General features: G+C 44.2%; 1 protein-coding gene across 1 annotated transcript in view; it reads right to left on the bottom strand.

Moving 5' to 3' along the window:
- The window catches only part of LOC139424204 (dynamin-2-like), a 56,105-nt gene that overhangs the window by 17,853 nt on the left and 20,346 nt on the right, over positions 1–17,906 (bottom strand). The window contains exons 5-15 of the mRNA XM_071175883.1: positions 17,051–17,153; positions 16,691–16,789; positions 16,450–16,610; positions 13,904–14,046; positions 13,396–13,531; positions 13,053–13,120; positions 12,639–12,777; positions 6,807–6,893; positions 5,479–5,549; positions 3,931–3,985; positions 3,726–3,836 (exon numbers count right to left, since the gene is read on the bottom strand). Coding sequence (XP_071031984.1) covers positions 3,726–3,836; positions 3,931–3,985; positions 5,479–5,549; positions 6,807–6,893; positions 12,639–12,777; positions 13,053–13,120; positions 13,396–13,531; positions 13,904–14,046; positions 16,450–16,610; positions 16,691–16,789; positions 17,051–17,153 — 1,173 coding nt within the window. The remainder of the gene's footprint in view (positions 1–3,725; positions 3,837–3,930; positions 3,986–5,478; positions 5,550–6,806; positions 6,894–12,638; positions 12,778–13,052; positions 13,121–13,395; positions 13,532–13,903; positions 14,047–16,449; positions 16,611–16,690; positions 16,790–17,050; positions 17,154–17,906) is intronic.

Genomic DNA, 17,906 nt, shown 5'->3' with positions numbered 1-17,906 from the left:
TAGTGGTTAGAGCGTTGGACAAGTAACCGGAAGGCCGCAAGTTCAAATCCCCGAGCTGACAAGGTACAAATCTGTCATTCTGCCCCTGAACAGGCAGTTAACCCACTGTTCCTAGGCCGTCATTGAAAATAAGAATTTGTTCTTAACTGACTTGCCTAGTTAAATAAAGTTTAAAAAATAGACACAGCATGTGCTTCTTCTCTTTCTCCTGGATACACAGACACATAAAAAGAGGACATCATCTGATTCAGTAGCTATCTAGTGAGTTCGCTAACTGTCTCGGTGACATCATCTGATTCAGTAGCTATCTAGTGAGTTCGCTAACTGTCTCGGTGACATCATCTGATTCAGTAGCTATCTAGTGAGTTCGCTAACTGTCTAGGTGACATCATCTGATTCAGTAGCTATCTAGTTAGTTAGCTAACTGTCTAGGTGACATCATCTGATTCAGTAGCTATCTAGTGAGTTCGCTAACTGTCTAGGTGACATCATCTGATTCAGTAGCTATCTAGTGAGTTCGCTAACTGTCTCGGTGACATCATCTGATTCAGTAGCTATCTAGTGAGTTCGCTAACTGTCTAGGTGACATCATCTGATTCAGTAGCTATCTAGTTAGTTAGCTAACTGTCTCGGTGACATCATCTGATTCAGTAGCTATCTAGTGAGTTCGCTAACTGTCTAGGTGACATCATCTGATTCAGTAGCTATCTAGTGAGTTCGCTAACTGTCTAGGTGACATCATCTGATTCAGTAGCTATCTAGTTAGTTAGCTAACTGTCTAGGTGACATCATCTGATTCAGTAGCTATCTAGTGAGTTCGCTAACTGTCTCGGTGACATCATCTGATTCAGTAGCTATCTAGTGAGTTAGCTAACTGTCTAGGTGACATCATCTGATTCAGTAGCTATCTAGTTAGTTAGCTAACTGTCTAGGTGACATCATCTGATTCAGTAGCTATCTAGTTAGTTAGCTAACTGTCTAGGTGACATCATCTGATTCAGTAGCTATCTAGTGAGTTCGCTAACTGTCTCGGTGACATCATCTGATTCAGTAGCTATCTAGTGAGTTCGCTAACTGTCTCGGTGACATCATCTGATTCAGTAGCTATCTAGTGAGTTCGCTAACTGTCTAGGTGACATCATCTGATTCAGTAGCTATCTAGTGAGTTAGCTAACTGTCTAGGTGACATCATCTGATTCAGTAGCTATCTAGTGAGTTAGCTAACTGTCTAGGTGACATCATCTGATTCAGTAGCTATCTAGTTAGTTAGCTAACTGTCTAGGTGACATCATCTGATTCAGTAGCTATCTAGTGAGTTCGCTAACTGTCTAGGTGACATCATCTGATTCAGTAGCTATCTAGTGAGTTAGCTAACTGTCTAGGTGACATCATCTGATTCAGTAGCTATCTAGTTAGTTAGCTAACTGTCTCGGTGACATCATCTGATTCAGTAGCTATCTAGTTAGTTAGCTAACTGTCTAGGTGACATCATCTGATTCAGTAGCTATCTAGTTAGTTCGCTAACTGTCTAGGTGACATCATCTGATTCAGTAGCTATCTAGTTAGTTAGCTAACTGTCTAGGTGACATCATCTGATTCAGTAGCTATCTAGTGAGTTCGCTAACTGTCTAGGTGACATCATCTGATTCAGTAGCTATCTAGTGAGTTAGCTAACTGTCTAGGTGACATCATCTGATTCAGTAGCTATCTAGTTAGTTAGCTAACTGTCTAGGTGACATCATCTGATTCAGTAGCTATCTAGTGAGTTCGCTAACTGTCTAGGTGACATCATCTGATTCAGTAGCTATCTAGTGAGTTAGCTAACTGTCTAGGTGACATCATCTGATTCAGTAGCTATCTAGTGAGTTCGCTAACTGTCTAGGTGACATCATCTGATTCAGTAGCTATCTAGTGAGTTCGCTAACTGTCTAGGTGACATCATCTGATTCAGTAGCTATCTAGTGAGTTCGCTAACTGTCTCGGTGACATCATCTGATTCAGTAGCTATCTAGTTAGTTAGCTAACTGTCTAGGTGACATCATCTGATTCAGTAGCTATCTAGTGAGTTCGCTAACTGTCTAGGTGACATCATCTGATTCAGTAGCTATCTAGTTAGTTAGCTAACTGTCTCGGTGACATCATCTGATTCAGTAGCTATCTAGTTAGTTAGCTAACTGTCTAGGTGACATCATCTGATTCAGTAGCTATCTAGTGAGTTCGCTAACTGTCTAGGTGACATCATCTGATTCAGTAGCTATCTAGTGAGTTAGCTAACTGTCTAGGTGACATCATCTGATTCAGTAGCTATCTAGTGAGTTCGCTAACTGTCTAGGTGACATCATCTGATTCAGTAGCTATCTAGTGAGTTAGCTAACTGTCTAGGTGACATCATCTGATTCAGTAGCTATCTAGTGAGTTAGCTAACTGTCTAGGTGACATCATCTGATTCAGTAGCTATCTAGTTAGTTAGCTAACTGTCTAGGTGACATCATCTGATTCAGTAGCTATCTAGTGAGTTCGCTAACTGTCTAGGTGACATCATCTGATTCAGTAGCTATCTAGTGAGTTAGCTAACTGTCTAGGTGACATCATCTGATTCAGTAGCTATCTAGTGAGTTCGCTAACTGTCTAGGTGACATCATCTGATTCAGTAGCTATCTAGTGAGTTAGCTAACTGTCTAGGTGACATCATCTGATTCAGTAGCTATCTAGTGAGTTAGCTAACTGTCTAGGTGACATCATCTGATTCAGTAGCTATCTAGTGAGTTCGCTAACTGTCTAGGTGACATCATCTGATTCAGTAGCTATCTAGTGAGTTCGCTAACTGTCTAGGTGACATCATCTGATTCAGTAGCTATCTAGTTAGTTAGCTAACTGTCTCGGTGACATCATCTGATTCAGTAGCTATCTAGTTAGTTAGCTAACTGTCTAGGTGACATCATCTGATTCAGTAGCTATCTAGTGAGTTCGCTAACTGTCTAGGTGACATCATCTGATTCAGTAGCTATCTAGTGAGTTAGCTAACTGTCTCGGTGACATCATCTGATTCAGTAGCTATCTAGTTAGTTAGCTAACTGTCTAGGTGACATCATCTGATTCAGTAGCTATCTAGTGAGTTAGCTAACTGTCTCGGTGACATCATCTGATTCAGTAGCTATCTAGTTAGTTAGCTAACTGTCTAGGTGACATCATCTGATTCAGTAGCTATCTAGTTAGTTAGCTAACTGTCTAGGTGACATCATCTGATTCAGTAGCTATCTAGTGAGTTAGCTAACTGTCTAGGTGACATCATCTGATTCAGTAGCTATCTAGTGAGTTCGCTAACTGTCTAGGTGACATCATCTGATTCAGTAGCTATCTAGTTAGTTAGCTAACTGTCTAGGTGACATCATCTGATTCAGTAGCTATCTAGTGAGTTCGCTAACTGTCTAGGTGACATCATCTGATTCAGTAGCTATCTAGTGAGTTAGCTAACTGTCTAGGTGACATCATCTGAATATCCTGAATGTCTAAGACAACAATGGTATCTGGTTGAGCGTTGGATCCGGTCAAGCCACTAGCCATTGTATTAAGCTTGCTTGATACCAGGCTTGTAGGGAGGTAATGATTCACCAATATGCATTGGTCTCTGGTTCAAATGTTTAAGAAACAAGTGCATCGGTCTTCCATATAACCCCCCCCACCCACGCACGCACCCCCACACACACACACTCCCCCTTCCTTACCTCCTCATCCTTGTACCAGGACAGTGACTCTGCAGTCAGGACGAACCAGTAGTCTTTGGACCCCCCCTTCATAATGCTTATGTTGATAGTGAGCCAGCCCCTCCGGATCACCTACACACAGCGGCACAGACCATTAGTTCAGGATAGGGGGGTGAGAGAGAGAGAGAAGTAAAGGAGAGAGGAGGAGGGTAGTTTTTTGTGGTACCTGGTTTGGCATCACTCTCTTCTTGTTGTTAATAGCAGTGGTCCTCTGTTGCGCGCTACAAGGGAGACAGAGGCCAGATAGAAAGACTATCACATACGGGGTGCTTCCCAATCATCTCTCCTTCTTCCTGAAGTGTGCGCTCGTTCACTACTCCCCACAAGTTTAAAAGCATTGAATTGGTGGAGTAGGCATGGGCTAGATAGGAGTTTCAATATATCAGTTGTTTCCTTTCAAATCAGTGAAGGGAAGTGAACAAGTGCACACTTTGGGAGAAAGGAGAGATAATTGGGACACAGACGTGGACAACTGACATGAAGTGCATAAACTATAACCTCTACAGGATCAGCGGGACGGTTGAGCTAACGAAGGCTAATGCGATTAGCATGAGGTTGTAAGTAACAAGAACATTTGCCAGGACATATCATATCTATTTGCCAGACATATCTGATATTGGCAGAAAGCTTATGTAACAGTATAATTTTAGACCGTCCCCTCGCCCATACCCGGGCGCGAACCAGGAACCTTCTGCACACATCAACAACTGACACCCACGAAGCATCGTTACCCATCGCTCCATAAAAGCCGCGGCCCTTGCAGAGCAAGGGGAACTACTACTTCGAGGTCTCAGAGCAAGTGATGTCACTGATTGAAACGCTATTTAGCGCGCACCGCTAACTAAGCTAGCCGTTTCACATCCATTACACTCACCCCCCTTTTGACCTCCTCCTTTTCCGCAGCAACCAGTGATCCGGGTCACGGCACCAATGTAACAGTATAATTTTAGACCATACCCGGGCGCGAACCAGGGACCTTCTGCACACATCAACAACTGACACCCACGAAGCATCGTTACCCATCGCTCCACAAAAGCCGCGGCCCTTGCAGAGCAAGGGGAACAACTACTTCAAGGACTCAGAGCAAGTGACGTCACTGATTGAAATGCTATTTAGCGCGCACCGCTAACTAAGCTAGCCGTTTCACATCCGTTACACTTAAATTCTTGTTAATCTAACTGCACTGTCCAATTTACAGTAGCTATTGCAGTGAAATAATACCATGCTATTGTTTGAGGAGAGTCCACAGTTATGAACTTGAAAATGTATTAATAAACCAATTAGGCACATTTGGGCAGTCTTGATACAACATTTTGAACAGAAATGCAATGGTTCATTGGCTCAGTCTAAAACTTTGCACTGACACTGCTGACATCTAGTGGCCAAAATCTAAATTGCACCTGGGTTGGAATAATAAATGATGGCCTTTCTCTTGCATTTCAAAGATGATGGTACAAAAAAATTACAAAATAACATATTTTTTCTTTGTATTATCTTTTACCAGATCTTTTATCTTTGCTTCAGGTCCTGAGCTACAGGCAGTTAGATTTTGGTGAGTCATTTTAGGTGAAAATTGAAAAAAAGGGGCTAATCCTTAAGAAGTAGGTCGTTGCTAGGGGTTACATAGGTGAAAGTTGAAAGGTCGGTGCTAGGGGTTACATAGGCAGGTGAACGTTGAAAGGTCGTTGCTAGGGGTTACTAGAGGTCAACTCACTTTGCGAAGCCAATGAAGTCCTCATGGTTTGTGTTGATGTAAGACAGCTCAATGTCAATCAACAGCAGCACCTGAAACAGACAGACAGACAGACAGACAGACAGACAGACAGACAGACAGACAGGTTGGGTCAAATCAAATCAAATTGTATTAGTCACATGCGCCGAATACAACAGGTACCTTACAGTGAAATGCTTACTTACAAGCCCCTAACCAACAGTGCAGTTTGAAAAAATACGGATAAGAATAAGAGATAAAAGTAACAAGTAATTAAAGAGGAGCAGTAAAAAATAACAACATATACAGGGGGGGCGGGACAGAGTCAATGTGAGAGGGGCACATTGAGGTAATATGTACATGTAGGTAGAGTTAATTAAAGTGACTATGCATAGATGACAACAGAGAGTGGCAGTGGTGTGGAGAGGGGAGGGGGGCAATGTGAATAGTCTGGGTAGCCATTTGACTAGATGTCAGCCTCTCTTTCTCTCCCACTCGCCCCTCTCTCTCTCTCTCTCCATCTATCTCTCACTCTCATCTGGTCCCTGGTTTTGATGTCTCTCTCTCTCTCATCTATCTCTCTCTCTCACCTGGTCTCTGGTTTTGATGTCTCTCTCTCACCTGGTCTCTGGTTTTGATGTCTCTCTCTCACCTGGTCTCTAGTTTTGATGTCTCTTTCTCTCTCACCTGGTCTCTGGTTTTGATGTATCTTTCTGTCCCACCTGGTCGCTGGTTTTGATGTCTCTTTCTATCCCACCTGGTCTCTGGTTTTGATGTCTCTCTCGCTCCATCTATCTCTCTCTAGCTCACCTGGTCTTGATGTCTCTCTCTCTCATCTATCTCTCTATCTCACCTGGTCTCTGGTTTTGATGTCTTTCTCTCACCTGGTCACTGGTTTTGATGTCTCTCTCTCCATCTATCTCTCACTCTCACCTGGTCTCTGGTTTTGATGTCTCACTCTCCATCTATCTCTCACTCTCACCTGGTCTCTGGTTTTGATGTCTCACTCTCACCTGGTCACTGGTTTTGATGTCTCTCTCTCACCTGGTCACTGGTTTTGATGTCTCTCTCTCCATCTATCTCTCACTCTCACCTGGTCTCTGGTTTTGATGTCTCTCTCTCCATCTATCTCTCACTCTCACCTGGTCTCTGGTTTTGATGTCTCTCTCTCACCTGGTCACTGGTTTTGATCTCTCTCTCCATCTATCTCTCACTCTCACCTGGTCTCTGGTTTTGATGTCTCTCTCTCCATCTACCTCTCTCTCTCACCTGGTCTCTGGTTTTGATGTCTCACTCTCACCTGGTCTTTGGTTTTGATGTCTCTCTCTCACCTGGTCTTTGGTTTTGATGTCTCTCTCTCTGACGTAGGTTGTGACGATTCTCTCTGTCTCTTCTCTCAGTTTGGGGTAGGAGCCAAGCTGTGGAACAACACACAATGCTGCAGGTACTGACGGCACACACACACACACAATCACACACACATGCATGCACACACACACACACACACACATAAAATTGCACACACATGCATGCACACACACACACACACACGCACACACAATCACACACACATGCATCAACACGCACACACACACACACACCTCTCTCTCACTCAGACACACACCATCCATTCAACCAAACAAACACACCCCTAGTGATTGACATGTGTAGGGGACAGACAGTTAGCATAGAGGGGTCATCCATCCAGCCAAACAGACACACCCCCTAGTGATTGACATGTATAGGAGACAGACAGTTCAACATAGAGGGGTCATGCAGATAGGACATTGATCCTGCTTGGTAGTATATCTGGTATAAACTAACATCAACCAGTTTGAATCTAGGAAAACCAGATTAAATTAACACAAACTTGTTTGAGGCTCGTTTTATCTGATTTAGGAGATTTGCATCTGGTTTTAGCAAGCATGCTCACAATACTGTCATCAATATCCCACAAGTATCTCAGCATGCTCACAATACTGTCATCAATACCCCACAGGTATCCCAGCATGCTCACAATACTGTCATCAATATCCCACAGGTATCCCAGCATGCTCACAATACTGTCATCAATATCCCACAGGTATCCCAGCATGCTCACAATACTGTCATCAATATCCCACAAGTATCCCAGCATGCTCACAATACTGTCATAAATACCCCACAGGTATCCCAGCATGCTCACAATACTGTCATCAATATCCCACAAGTATCCCAGCATGCTCACAATACTGTCATCAATATCCCACAGGTATCCCAGCACGCTCACAATACTGTCATCAATATCCCACAGGTATCCCAGCATGCTCACAATACTGTCATCAATATCCCACAGGTATCCCAGCATGCTCACAATACTGTCATCAATATCCCACAGGTATCCCAGCATGCTCACAATACTGTCATCAATATCCCACAGGTATCCCAGCATGCTCACAATACTGTCATCAATATCCCACAGGTATCCCAGCATGCTCCACTATACTGTCATCAATATCCCACAGGTATCCCAGCATGCTCACAATAATGTCATCAATATCCCACAGGTATCCCAGCATGCTCACAATACTGTCATCAATATCCCACAGGTATCCCAGCATGCTCACAATACTGTCATCAATATCCCACAGGTATCCCAGCATGCTCACTATACTGTCATCAATATCCCACAGGTATCCCAGCATGCTCACAATACTGTCATCAATATCCCACAGGTATCCCAGCATGCTCACAATACTGTCATCAATATCCCACAGGTATCCCAGCATGCTCACAATACTGTCATCAATATCCCACAGGTATCCCAGCATGCTCACTATACTGTCATCAATATCCCACAGGTATCCCAGCATGCTCACAATACTGTCATCAATAACCCACAGGTATCCCAGCATGCTCACAATACTGTCATCAATATCCCACAGGTATCCCAGCATGCTCACAATACTGTCATCAATATCCCACAGGTATCCCAGCATGCTCACAATACTGTCATCAATAACCCACAGGTATCCCAGCATGCTCACAATACTGTCATCAATATCCCACAGGTATCCCAGCATGCTCACAATACTGTCATCAATACCCCACAGGTATCCCAGCATGCTCACAATACTGTCATCAATAACCCACAGGTATCCCAAGCTGAGCACTAATGCCATTTTATTGATTTAGCGAAGGAGAGTCCAACTCTGTCTGCTGGTTTCATTATCTTCTCTCAACTTGTGTTCAGTTAAGACCTGGACAACCAGGTCAGGGTAGTTCAATAAGACCTGGACAACCAGGTCAGGGCAGTTCAATAAGACCTGGACAACCAGGTCAGGGCAGTTCAATAAGACCTGGACAACCAGGTCAGGGCAGTTCAATAAGACCTGGACAACCAGGTCAGGGCAGTTCAATAAGACCTGGACAACCAGGTCAGGGCAGTTCAATAAGACCTGGACAACCAGGTCAGGGCAGTTCAATAAGACCTGGACAACCAGGTCAGGGCAGTTCCTTAAGACCTGGACAACCAGTTCAGGGCAGTTACTAACTAAACAGTCTGAATTGATCAATCTGAGAGAGGAGTGAAAACCTGCAGACATGGAATGAGTTTGACGCCTGTGATTTAGCATGTTAGCACAAGGTGAGTTAGGGAACAGAGGTGAGAGTCACAGAGAGGATTTAAAGACACAGCAGGAACGTTCTGATTGGTCAAAAGTAGGGGTGAGTGACTGGACATGGTTGGGTAAGCATAGGAAAGAATGTGTCACACAGAACATCTTCCCCCTGAGCTACATAGGGGGAACGATAAAGACAAAGGTTTCGGGGCTGACGTTTTAAGCTGAGATAAGGGGAGGTGAGTGTTTTGATTGGGTAATTGAGTGAGGGGTGGGGTGAAGGGAGGTTGAAGCAACAATCACTGTGAGGAAGGGGGCGGGTGTGGAATCAGAGGGAGGGGCTGTTGGATTTAGCGGCAGAGGTCGCATTCCAGGCCGACTACATAGAGCCCCACAGTGGAGGTGTTGTAATACCCATAAAACCTAGTGGTCAAACAGGGAAAGGCTTCCAATTGTCTCTCCACCCTTCAGTTTCCCCATAGGACATTATAGAAACACGTGAAATAAGGGCTGTGTTTTGGGTATGTTGACCCCGGTGTGACGTTCTGATAACCACGTCAATCTCTCTCGGACAAGGTGACTTTTATCAGTATATTCGGCTCTATTTACTCTCAGATTTGAAAATGCTGATTAGCATCAAAGTAGACATCATGTAAAACTACAAGTCCCTGCAGGCTCCTGCACGGCGTCTCTAGATGACACCTTTTGCTATCGGGTATTGTGTCAAAACTTGCACAACACTTTTCACAGAATTGTCCATTTACAGAATTGTATCCAATTTATTCATGACTAAATGTATCTAACATTAGAGAGCTGATCCAGAGATTCTTACCTTGGCCTGGAATCGGCAGTCTGGTCCAGATCCTCATGGCGTTTGTAGTTTTTTACGATAACCATTTTAGCAGCTAAATAGCATTTCATTTTTTTTTGGGGGGGGGGGGGGGGGGTAAATACAGGCGACTATATTGATCAAAGTCACCTTGTCCTAGAGAGATTTACGCGGTTATGAAAATGTCCCGCCAGGGTGAACCTACACGAAACACAGACATTATTTCAAGACTTTTCTAAAATCCCCTATGGGAAGAATTTATGGTGGAAAAATGATTGGAAACAGTTCCTTGTTTGACAGCTAGGTTTTATGGGTATTATGACTCATACTGTGGTACTCTATTGCAGTCATTGCAGTGTATCAAACAATGTTTGCGTGCCACGTCACTGACTGTGCAGTCAGGCATCAGATTACTACATGATATGTTGTGGTTTGATGTTAAATATGCTAAACACCTATCCAGGCGTTGTCTGCAATGTAGTCAGCCTGGAACACGGCCAATGCTTATGAGGGGGGGGGGGGGGGGGTAGTGACTATACAGACAGCAATAATTCTACCCAGAGGGGCGAGGAGAAATTAAATCAATTGGGGAGAGTGGAGGGAGAGGAGAAGGAGGGGTGGAGGGAGGGAGGGTGGAGGGGTTAGAGACTAGCAGGAGAAGTGGTAGAAACACAGTTCTCTTCATTCTCTCCATCAATTTATTGGGTACGTTCCAATACTATCTCCTTCTTCCTAAAGTGTACACTCGTTCCCTACTTCCCACAAATCTAAAAGCATTAGATCGGTGAAGGCATGTGGCTAGAGAGGGAGTTTCCACAGTCATTTCAGTCATTTCCTTGAAAGGAAGTGAACGAGTGCACTCTTTGGGAGTAAGGAAAGACAATCTGGACGCAGCCGCTTTCCCTCTTCTCTCTTCCCTCCTTCCTTCTTTCCTTCCCTCCACTGTCCCTCTTCTCTCTTCACTCCTTCCTTCTTTCCTTCCCTCCACTGTCCCTCTTCTCTCTTCCCTCCTTCCTTCTTTCCTTCCCTCCACTGTCCCTCTTCTCTCTTCCCTCCTTCCTTCTTTCCTTCCCTCCACTGTCCCTCTTCTCTCTTCCCTCCTTCCTTCTTTCCTTCCCTCCACTGTCCCTCTTCTCTCTTCCCTCCTTCCTTCTTTCCTTCCCTCCGCAGTCCCTCTTCTCTCTTCCCTCCTTCCTTCTTTCCTTCCATCCACTGTCCCTCTTCTCTCTTCCCTCCTTCCTTCTTTCCTTCCCTCCACTGTGATTCTTCTCTCTTCACTCCTTCCTTCTTTCCTTCCCTCCACTGTCCCTCTTCTCTCTTCCCTCCTTCCTTCTTTCCTTCCCTCCACTGTCCCTCTTCTCTCTTCCCTCCTTCCTTCTTTCCTTCCCTCCACTGTCCCTCTTCTCTCCTTTCTTTCCTTCCCTCCACTGTCCCTCTTCTCTCTTCCCTCCTTCTTTCTTTCCTTCCCTCCACTGTCCCTCTTCTCTCTTCCCTCCCTCCTTTCTTCTTTCCTTCCCTCCACTGTCCCTCTTCTCTCTTCCCTCCTTCCTTCTTTCCTTCCCTCCACTGTCCCTCTTCCCTCCTTCCTTCTTTCCTTCCCTCCACTGTGATTCTTCTCTTTACCTTTCCGGTACACTTCTTGACGAGGGAGGTGAGCTCGGACAGGACGAGGTCCACGCATTTCAGACAGGGCTCTTTCAGTTTAATGATCTGCTTTTTCACTATGGCCTCAAAGGCTAGGTCAGGGGTGAACAGGCCTGTTCTGGAGCATCGTGGGAGATGTAGTTTATCACGGTAGGGCAGGAGAAGGAGGAGCCAGGGAGTGGGAGGAGTCATTGAAGTGGGGAGGTGTCCGGAAGTGGGAGGGGTCCGTGAGTGGGAGGGGTCATGGTGGGGAGGAGTCAGGGAAGTCCGGAAGTGATAGAAACAGATTAAGAGAGGGAGAGAGGTCGGGGAGCAGTGAAAGAGAGAAATAAAATAAAAGAGAGAGATGGAGGGATAGAGGGAGAATAACACAGAGAGAGAGAGAGGGAGAGAGGGAGAGAGAGAGATAAAAGGCATTTTGTTTAGTCAGTTAGTTTATACTGGCATCTGTTACTAAACTTTGACATCCACTAAGTTACAAGGTGTGTGTGTGTGTGTGTGTGTGTGTGTGTGTGTGGGTGTGTGTGTGTGTGTGTGTGTGTGTGTGTGTGTGTGTGTCAATCTGCAGTTTGTCTTCAGGGGGAACCAGAGACACGTGAGGAGAAACATAAACAGTCTCACACATCTCACGGCACAACACCCTGAAAACAGTAGAAGAAAGCTGCACATCGCCCCCCTGTGGGCATGTCAGGCATTACAGTCTCCATGCTCCCTGGTGTGAAGTCTCCCCTAGGTACAGATCTAGGATCAGCTTCTCTTCCCCAAAATTCTAAACTAAACAAATCGTTAACCATTAGTGTGGAAAATGCTAAACTGACCCCAGATCAGCTTTTAGGGTCAACTTCACCCTACACAGTACAGTACCATGCAGTGCACTATCCTGGGGCCTAGATTAGCATGGTAGCATTAAAGGCTAGCTCCATAGCGCCCCCATGTGGACTGGAGTAACATGACAGGACATTACATGCTCCATGCGGTGCACTACGCAGGGGCCGAGGTTAGCATGGTAGCATTAAAGGCTAGCTCCATAGCGCTCCCATGTGGCCTGGAGTAACATGACAGGGCTTTACAGGCTCCATGCAGCGAGGTACCTTATTGGTGCACTGGCGCACGGTGTTGATGAGCTCCTGGATCACCAGGTCCATACATTTCAGACAGGGCTCTTTCAGCTTAATGATCTGCTTTTTCACTATGGCCTCAAAGGCTAGGTCAGGGGTGAACAGGCCTGTTCTGGAGGGGGCACACAGACAGACACACAGACATGTAGGTAGAGGCAGGTGGAAAGACAGACAGACAGACAGACAGACAGACAGACAGAAATGTAGGTAAAAACTGACACACAGACATGTAGGCAGAGACAGACAGACAGACAGACACATATGTAGGTAGAGACAGACACAGACATGTAGACAGACAAACATGTAATCAGACAGACAGACAGATAGAGATAGAGACAGATAGGTAGATAGAGAGGGAGATAGAGACAGACAGGTAAATATACTTGCCTCACTCCATGGATGTTCTTGATGGCATAACTGATCTCTCTCCTCAACTCCTTCTCATCAAACTCCATCTGAACACAACACACAGACGGGAAATCAGTGTGTGTTTTTGGTTTTACTAGGTACCAGACGTCCTCACATAGACAGTAAAACAAGGAACATTCTGAGAAGTGGGGACATTTCGCTGGTCCTCACAAGGAAAAATACTATTTTAAGCTTAGGGTTTAGGGTTAGGGTTACGGTTAGGGTTAGGGGTAGGGTTAGGGATTTTGATTGGGAATACATTTTTGGGTCCCCACAAGGATAGTAAAACAATTTGTGTGTGTGTGTGTGTGTGTGTGTGTACCTTGACCAGTTCGAAGGGGAATCTCTCGTGGAAGATCCTGTTGATTCTAGCTCCTCCAGAGAGCTCCGCAGTATCCACCTGATCACCTGATCCCTCAATACGCTTCTCAAAGTCTACACCAAACTGCTGAACCATCCTACACACACACACACACACACACACACACACACACACACACACACACACACACACACACACACACACACACACACACACACACACACACACACACACACACACACACACACACACACACACACACACACACACACACACACACACACAGTCATATTACAAAAGTACTGACAGTCAGATACAGTATATATATATGTGTGTGTGTGTGTTTATATACTGACTGCAGTAGGGCCTTGGTCTTGTGTGTGTGTGTGTGTTTATATACTGACTGCAGTAGGGCCTTGGTCTTGTGTATGTGTGTGTGTGTGTTTATATACTGACTGCAGTAGGGCCTTGGTCTTGTGTGTGTGTGTGTGTGTGTTTATATACTGACTGCAGTAGGGCCTTGGTCTTGCGCGTCGGGTCGTCTGGTTTGTAGTTCTTGTATTCCTCCACCTCTTTCTCCAGAGAGAGAAGCTGGCTCTGGAGCTTACTACGTAACCCTGGCAACGTGTCCCGGATGTGGTTGGTCAGTTGCTAGAGGGGGGGGGGGTTGAAATGATTATATGGAGACAAAAAGAAGGATGAAAGATGGAGAGAGAGAGAGAATGTAAATACAACCCATATTTATGTTTATTTATTTTCCCTTTTGTACTTTAACTATTTTGTTACGAATACAGGTATCCTGTGTGTGTATTTCTTTTCTCTCCTCCTCCCCTCACAGGTGGCAATCATCATTCCCCAATCAGTCACCAATCAGAAGACACACCTCCTGTTTCCATTACCCAATCACATCCCCCTTCCCTTGGTTTAAAAACCCATTCAGTTGTTTTCTCTGGAGCTCCATCTCTCTGTAGATCTCTGGTTTCGTTTATCAACCACATGTCACTTTGTCCCCACCTGTGAGTATTGTTTTGGTGATGGTGTTTGTTTGTTGGTGGAAAAGGGGGGTAACCAGACAGTTAGAACCCAGTTAGAACTGGGCGGACCACCCACTGTATTTTTGGTTAGTTAGTTAGCTGTATTGAAGTAGGCTAGTCTAGCTTAGGGGTATTTTTGGTTAGTTAGTTAGCTGTATTGAAGTAGGCTAGTCTAGCTGAGGGGTGTTTTTGGTTAGTTAGTTAGCTGTATTGAAGTAGGCTAGTCTAGCTGAGGGGTGTTTTTGGTTAGTTAGTTAGCTGTATAGAAGTAGGCTAGTCTAGTTTAGGGGTGTTTTTGGTTAGTTCGTTAGCTGTATAGAAGTAGGCTAGTCTACGTGAGGGGTGTTTTTGGTTAGTTAGTTAGCTGTATAGTAGTAGGCTAGTCTAGCTTAGGGGTGTTTTTGGTTAGTTAGCTGTATTGAAGTAGGCTAGTCTAGCTTAGGGGTGTTTTTGGTTAGTTAGTTAGCTGTATTGAAGTAGGCTAGTCTAGCTTAGGGGTGTTTTTGGTTAGTTAGCTGTATTGAAGTAGGCTAGTCTAGCTTAGGGGTGTTTTTGGTTAGTTAGTTAGCTGTATTGAAGTAGGCTAGTCTAGCTGAGGGGTGTTTTTGGTTAGTTAGTTAGCTGTATTGAAGTAGGCTAGTCTAGCTTAGGGGTGTTTTTGGTTAGTTAGTTAGCTGTATAGTAGTAGGCTAGTCTAGCTGAGGGGTGTTTTTGGATATTTGTTTCTTTCCTTGGGTCCAGCTCAGCGCCCCCCCCCCCCTCCCCTCCCCTTACCGTGTGTTTAGGAATAAACCATGAGAGTTTGGCGGTAACTTAGTTGTCTGTGGTTATTTCATTCTCACCGTTACTTTGTCACTGTTATAATTTGGATGAGTTATGCTACGGGTCTCGTCCCCTAGACTGACGAGCCAAAGGGATTCCTAACAATCTGCACATAATATGACATTTGAAATGTCTTTATTATTTTGGAACTTCAGTGAGTGTAATGTTTACTGTTAATTTTTATTTATTTCACTTTTGTTTAATATATTGTTCACTTGCTTTGGCAACGTTTACATGTTTCCCCTGCCAATAAAGCCCTTAAATTGAATTGAATTTACAGAGAGAGACACACAGAAAGAGAGCTGAGCGATTTAAAGGGAAATATAAACATAATTCTCCAGCACCTCCAACATCAACATATGTGAAAATGATGCGTTTCTATGTTTTGTAGTAAAAAAAATAAAGAGGAAGATAAGTGTTTCCAATGACATCATCAACCAATTAGTAGGCAATGCCTAATCCTAATTGGTTAAAATCTCATGATGCACACGACGATGTCATTGGAATCACTTATTTTCCTCACTCTTGTTTATTACAAAACAAATGCTGAATTTTCACATGTTGGGGTGGTGCTAGAGATGAGGAACGGTGAAATGTTCCTTTACACAACTAATTGACCGAGGTCGGTTCAATTACATGAATTCCATTTTTTTTTTTTTTGTGAGCCCAACGCTCTGTTTCTCTAGAGAGAAATCAAATCATTCACGAAAGAAGTCAAGAAGTATGTGGGGCGCTGGGCTGAAGGGAGTTGTAGATTTCATTAAGCATTTATTCAACCTAGTTCAGCGCAGAAATGTGGTAATTAACAACAATGACCATCCATTGCATCTGTTTTTTCCAGTTCAGACAGAGACGGGTCAGAGAGGAAGAGGTAGAATGAGAGTTTAATCTGTCCAAAATAAGCCCAATGGTCCTACGGGCTTATTTGAACCTACAGTAAGCTTGGTGCCTGCCTTCCTGGCTTTGGGACAACGACTCCCATTGTTAGAGCAGAGACATGAGCATCTCATCATTATCTACGGATCTCTGGCCAGAGACAGTTTTACACCCTGCTGTGTTGGGTTATAAACACACAGACCACATGGAAGAGGGATGTACACAACAACAAGAGATAGAGGGACAGAGACAGTTTGTGAAAGTATGTCTTATCTACTTTGAAGAACTAGTAACATGTTGATATAGTGTCTACATATCTAACCTGGTTGAGTGTTTTCTGTAGATGTGGTGTTCCCATGCGGTCAGCTATGTGTCTGTATCCTGGATGAGACAGGAAGAACTTCCTCTCAGCACCCAGAGCTGCTTTAATATCCTTCCTGCCGTCAATGTCCTTCTGACTACGATTCACCACCCCGATGTAACCTGGAGAGGAGGAGAGGTGGTTATTACCCTGTTATAACCTGGAGGGAGCAGCTTATAACAGGAGTGTGTGTGTGTGTCACCCCTGCGTAGCGGCAGTAGTTTATTCTCTAGAATGTCCCGTGCGTCCGTCCCCTCGTCCATCAGGTCCAGCTTGGTGATCACTCCGATGGTACGTAACCCTGGAAACACATAGGTCAACACAGGTCGTCACCGTGGCAACATTCCACTCTCCATCCCATTATATGAATAGATCAGGTAAAGAGTTTGCCCACTTTTATGCAGCGAAAAACAGCCAAATATTTCCAAATGGGATTTTAGTAGCCACATTGTGGGCCTGTTAGAACACATACATCATGACGGATTTGCCTGACACACACACACACACGCACACACACACACAGACGTAACTCCTCTACACACACTCTGCACCCCCTCCTTACCTTGAGGGTCGACCTCCTTAGAAATCTTGAGAGCATCAGAGTTGGCCAGATCCTGGTTAGCTGGAGTCACAGCCAGGATCAGACAGGATTCTTTAGTTATGAACTGCATATATCAGGATCAGACAGGATTCTTTAGTTAGTAACTGCATATAACAGGATCAGACAGGATTCTTTAGTTAGTAACTGCATATAACAGGATCAGACAGGATTCTTAAGTTAGTAACTAAGTACCCCCTTTCCCTGTAACATATACTTAATTACCCCCCTTTCTCTTTCCCTGTAACATATACTTAATTACCCCCTTTCTCTTTCCCTGTAACATATACTTAATTACCCCCTTTCTCTGTAACATATACTTAATTACCCCCTTTCTCTGTAACATATACTTAATTACCCCCTTTCTCTTTCCCTGTAACATATACTTAATTACCCCCTTTCCCTTTCCCTGTAACATATACTTAATTACCCCCTTTCCCTGTAACATATACTTAATTACCCCCTTTCTCTTTCCCTGTAACCTATACTTAATTACCCCCTTTCTCTTTCCCTGTAACATATACTTAATTACCCCCTTTCTCTGTAACATATACTTAATTACCCCCTTTCCCTGTAACATATACTTAATTACCCCCTTTCCCTGTAACATATACTTAATTACCCCCTTTCCCTGTAACATATACTTAATTACCCCCTTTCTCTTTCCCTGTAACATATACTTAATTACCCCCTTTCCCTGTAACATATACTTAATTACCCCCTTTCCCTGTAACATATACTTAATTACCCCCTTTCCCTGTAACATATACTTAATTACCCCCTTTCTTTTTCCCTGTAACATATACTTAATTACCCCCTT

Source organism: Oncorhynchus clarkii, chromosome 13 (genome assembly GCF_045791955.1).
Source record: "Oncorhynchus clarkii lewisi isolate Uvic-CL-2024 chromosome 13, UVic_Ocla_1.0, whole genome shotgun sequence".
In the NCBI taxonomy this organism is placed as follows: domain Eukaryota; kingdom Metazoa; phylum Chordata; class Actinopteri; order Salmoniformes; family Salmonidae; genus Oncorhynchus; species Oncorhynchus clarkii.
This window is presented reverse-complemented; position numbering and strand designations above follow the sequence as displayed.